Source organism: Triticum aestivum, chromosome 5D (assembly GCF_018294505.1).
Source record: "Triticum aestivum cultivar Chinese Spring chromosome 5D, IWGSC CS RefSeq v2.1, whole genome shotgun sequence".
Taxonomy (NCBI): Eukaryota; Viridiplantae; Streptophyta; class Magnoliopsida; order Poales; family Poaceae; genus Triticum; species Triticum aestivum.
The window spans coordinates 288,003,718-288,009,237 of NC_057808.1; the positions used below are offsets into that span (position 1 = coordinate 288,003,718).

The 5,520-nt window shown below is 46.3% G+C and overlaps 1 protein-coding gene across 1 annotated transcript; it reads right to left on the bottom strand.

The window, feature by feature from the left end:
• Nucleotides 1-2,250: 2,250 nt before the first annotated feature.
• Nucleotides 2,251-2,721, bottom strand: LOC123124689 (small polypeptide DEVIL 2-like). The gene has a single exon (XM_044545263.1). The coding sequence runs from the start codon at nt 2,567-2,569 to the stop codon at nt 2,453-2,455; it is 117 nt and encodes a 38-aa protein (XP_044401198.1). The 5' UTR covers nt 2,570-2,721; the 3' UTR covers nt 2,251-2,452.
• Between the last annotated feature and the right edge of the window lie 2,799 nt (nt 2,722-5,520).

The window sequence follows — 5,520 nt, forward strand, 5'->3', positions numbered from 1 at the left end:
CTACTACACCATGCATTTTTTTTTCTTCTCGACTTTCTACACAAAGTAAAATGGAGAATAGTACGGTGGAGCAGTACGGTTGATGAGTGCAAAGTCAGAGTCTAATCACGCGTTATCAAATTGGTAAATGGTACGGTGGAGAACTTTATGCTGTGTGAGCCAAGTAAACTCAAAGCAACTCTTTTCATGGGAAATAAGGTAGCAACCAAGAAACCCCTTGGCTTCACTGATGAGCCAGCATAGCATCTTTGCAAACCAGATCTTCAGGAACACTCCAGTAATAGTCACAGAAACAAAATATTTGTGGCTCTTAAAACAACAACGCCAAGATTGCCTTTTCGTGCATATGGGGCTCGCAGCCAATGATAATGGGGGGTGAGAAGTAGTGAGCCTCAAGCAACTTACTTTCTACTGTTTTTCTATCGAAAGGTCGGCTAATAGTCGGCTAATCGCAATTAATGATCTCAAGGGAATGACAAACATATGCATCCATCCTGTCGACATGGGAATGAATCATGCCTCCTAGGAAAAGTTTGTCTTCCATAATCTCATAAGTCATATTCCCTTATTATTTTGTCCTCAGCCTAAATACTGGTTAACACATTAATTTCCAGGAATCCAGGATGACAAGGTTGATTCAGAGTAAACCACAGAGCTGTACTGTAGTAGTTCAAATTTTAGAACTTTCAGTTTCAAAAAAAAGAAAAGAACTTTGACTATACCAGTCCATACTGCAAAGTTCTAAATTGCAATGCCGCAAAATACAGAAGCTATGAATTCGGAATTTAATTTATTCAGGCCTATGGAATCCTCTAAATAAATCTGATGCTCTCATGTTGGGTTTTAGGATAAATTTTCGTACTCATCGATCAAATGCACCATTGATTCTCGTGTTAGCGCTGTAATTAACGCATTTACCAAACGACTCACAATGATACGCGTATTTCCAATGAATTTTCGAAGGGTACTTTGCAGTGAGTTGAGTGGTTTAGATACTCCTAAATCCCAACTCATTATAGCTTAGCATGAAGTACTTGGTGCACGTACCACATCTCATTACAACAACGACAAACAACAACAAAGACTTTAGTCCCAAACAAGTAGGGGTAAGTTAGAGCTGAAACCCATAACATCTCGAAGCCAACTCATGGTTCTGGCACGTGGATAGCTAACTGCCACACACCCCTGTCCATGGCTAGTTCTTTGGTGATATTCTAGTCCTTCATATCTCTCTTTACGGACTCCTCTCATCTCAAGTTTGGTCTACGCCGACCTCTCTTGACATTATCAGCACACTTTAACCGTCAGCTATATGTGGTAGAGCTTCTAGAGGCATGCGTTGTATATGCCCAAACCATTTCAGACGATGTTGGACAAGCTTCTCTTCGGTCGGTGCTATCCAACTCTACCACGTATATCATCATTCTAGACCCGACCATTCTTTGTGTGGCCACACATCCATCTCAACATGCGCATCTCCGCTACACCTAACTGTTGGACATGTCGCCTTTAGTTGGCCAACACGCATCGCCATACAAGATTACGGGTCGTATTGCCATCCTATAGAACCTGCTTTTAAGCTTTTGTGGCACTCTCTTGTCACATAGAATGCCAGAAGCTTGGCGCCACTTCATCCATCCGACTTTTATTCGATGGCTTACATCTTCATCGATATCACCATCCTTCTGCAGCATTGACCCCAAATATCGGAAGGTGTCCTTTTGAGGTACCACCTGCCCATCAAGGCTAACTTCCTCCTCGTGCTTAGTAGTATTGAAACCGCACCTCATGTACTCAGTTTCCGTTCTACTAAGCTTAAAACCTTTTGATTCCAAAGTTTGTCCCCAAAGCTCTAACTTTCTAGTAACTCCATTGGCGTACCACGTCTAGCTGATGAAATTTTTTTACAGCACTGTCTTATACCGCACCGACAATGTGAAACTTTGGCTGGGGTGTTTTTTTGTTCAGTTTATAACGTAATTTTTATTTAGTTTAATCAGAAGGAACCTAACCTTTCAGCCTCTCTTGCAGCCCTGCACATGCACTACCTTTCCCTAGAGAGGATGTGTTTTATTTTATTAAACCAAGGCAGAGCACCATGCGTCCATGCCTGCTTACTATATCAAGAATACTACTCAGAGGCCAGAAATGCAAACAGATTGCTCCCATATGAACATACTATTTTTGCAAGTACCATGTTCTGAACTCGAGGCCTTTGTGAAGCTCAAGCAGCCGCAAAAGATCGAGTTCGAGAGGAAAAAGCATACTGTTAGTCCGTATTAACACCCTCCAACTTTACAACATCAGTCACCCTTGCCATTGCAAGGAGGCAAGAAAAACAGAGAACCTTCATCATAGGGTAAAGGCCAATGTGAAAAAAACATGGGGAGGAAAGCAGGAGAGAAGTAATGAAGGGAAGGAACATTGTGGCTGTGCCTCTAATGAGCCCAGATTAGTCATTCCAGCAGAGAAGCATGACGACGCAGCGGCGGATGATGTAGACCCTGGCCTTCTGCTCCCTCAGGACCTTCTGCAGCCTCCCCGCCTGCTTCTTCTTCCCCTGCTCCATGGCATCCGCCAGACCGGGAGCAATGCGAGAGGTTTAGGTTCAGGTTCAGGTCAGGGCTCTCACTCTTGAGATGATGCTGGTATGTATGATGGGATGCAGTGGTGCAAATCTTGGTTTATATAGAAGGGGCAAGGATATGTGCTGCAGTATCTCAAGACAGCCCCCCATCCCCCACCCCACCCTACCAGCCCACATGCAGTCAACACTTTTGAGCCTTAGAAGGGACACTTGTGAGTCCAAATGCATGCTCCTACTATTGTATTACTAGCCTATTATGTTAAGGGCTAAGAGGGGAGAAGAATACTTACTTCACCAGTGTGATCATGTATAGATGGACCCTTGATAACACAGTGCTCAGCGTCAGGGGGCATGATTGAGGACCGTGCGCCGCGCCGCGGACAGGATCAAGTGGCCATACATGCCCTGCAAGCAAGAAAGGCAACCGTGGGTTGGTTGTTTAATGGCTCCAAGAAAGGCCATTCATGGTCCTCAAGCAGTCAAGCTTACCAGAAAAACGGCAGTCTGGGGCTGCCGCTTAGCCCTTAAAACTGCTAAAAGGGCGCCGGCACACTGCGGCATGTTAGGGCATCTGAAAGCCAGTGAAGGGACTAATCAGATCCACAGACATCTGAAAAACCGTGGGTGAGAGTTTTTTCTTTCATCTCCTTACCTGCAGTTTTGTCATGTGCATTGTTCGTGCTGGATACAACAACACTAATCAGATCCATGCTGGCTAGTTCTCTCTCTGTCCCTCAGGATAATGCCAGGGTTTCCTCACACTAGACTAGACTGGCACAGAGTATGTATATTATCCTTTATGGGGATGAAAGGACAGGTCGGAGTATTCCGACAACTTAACAAGAATACATATATTAGCACAAAGCCAAAGGAATTCTCGGAAGATGCCTGCCAATCTGGTGGTTGAAAATGGTACTGCCTCCGTTCGGAAATAACGGAAGTGGTTTTAGTTTTTATTAGGTCACAAATTTGAACTAAAACTACGTCAGTTATTTTCAAACGGAGGTAGTAATATAAATATGAATCAACAAATAAATGCAAGTGAAAATTTGCTCTTGTCACAAATATTGATGGGAGCTTGAATTTGCATATTATTCCCGATCTCATTCCATGACAAACAAACAGGGCTTGGGTTGACACTAGGCGCCACTAATGACACAATCATGGGGGCGGCTAAAGTAACTTGATGCAATAAGACAGAACCCAAATATGTAGCCCTTTGAACTTGTTGAAGCGACACAATCGAGGCTCCTACACTAGCCATGCAACAGCTCTCGGATAGGCCACTGCAAAGGGGACAAGCTGATAAATTGAACACTCACTATACTAAACAATAGGGTACTAGGCATTAGGAAACTAATCAACTACCAGGCAATGACCAATGGTAACCGCGATCAAGAAGACACTTCGCGCAGACCACTAACATTCAGACGCAGTGGCCTGCCCTAGACCATCATGGAGAAGGAGAACAAATGATAAGAATCATTCAGGGAACGGTAGGTTCGACCTCTTGAAGCTCAACTGGAAGTCTTGAGCTCTAGCAAACAGCTTAGCAAGTAGATGAATGAGGCTAATGGGGCGAAAGCCCGTCAGGGACGCTGCATCTTGGAGAACTCGTGTCGGCCAACCAAAGCGCCTTCATTTCGGGCAGATGCATTCACGACAATTTCTTGCTTGTCCAACAAACTGCCCGGCACCTTCACAGCCTCAAGCTGCCCAGGATTCTTCTCAAGCTCGACATCGCCAAGGCATTCGATTCGGTCTCCTGGCCTTTCCTTCTCCAGGCCCTTCGCCACCTCGGGTTTGGGCCACGGTGGAGAGAATGGATTTCCATCCTCCTATCCACGGCCAGCACTCGGGCCTTGACCAATGGGAATCCCGCCCCCCGATTCCTCACGCTAAAGGCCTGCAGCAAGGCGATCCAGTTTCCCCTATGCTTTTCACCATTGCCATTGACGTGCTCAACTCTCTGATCGAGCATGCCATCCGCTGCAACATCCTCCAGCGCCTCACCCCTCGACACACGGCGTCCAGCATTTCCCTTTAGCGGACGATGCTGTGATCTTTTGTCACCTGACCCCGCCGACCTCTCGGCGGTGCGTGAGATCTTACGCATTTTTGGATTGGTATCCGGTCTCCAGACCAACTTCGGCAAGTGCTCCATCTCCCCCATCCGTTGCACGGACGCGCAGGGCGCGAACGTGAGTGCCGCCCTTGGCTGCCCGGTGGCTCACTTCCCGATCACCTACCTCGGCTTGCCCCTCGCCATTCGGAGACTTCACTTGTGACGCCCCCGATTCAATCATACACTAATCATACACGCAAACGTGTACGATCAAGATCAGGGACTCACGGGAAGATATCACAACACAACTCTAAAAATAAAATAAGTCATACAAGCATCATAATACAAGCCAGGAGCCTCGAGGGCTCGAATACAAGTGCTTGATCATAGAGGAGTCAGCGGAAGCAACAATATCTGAGTACAAACATAAGTTAAACAAGTTTGCCTTAAGAAGGCTAGCACAAAAGTAGCAACGATCGAAAAGGCGAGGCCTCCTGCCTGGGACCTCCTAACTACTCCTCGAGGCCGAACTCCACGCAGAAACATCCTCGGGATCCTCTGGCTCCTGAAACTCCAGCATCTGGTTGCGACAACCAGGTAGAAGGGAAAGGGGGAAAAGAGGGAGAAAAGCAACCGTGAGTACTCATCCAAAGTACTCGCAAGCAAGGATCTACACTACATATGCATGGGTATCAGTGTAAAGGGGCAATATCAGTGGACTAAACTGCAGAATGCCAGAATAAGAGGGGGATAGTTAGTCCTATCGAAGACTACACTTCTGGGAGCCTCCATCTTGCAGCATGTAGAAGAGAGTAGATGGTAAGTTCACCAAGTAGCATCGCATAGCACAATCCTACCCGGCGATCCT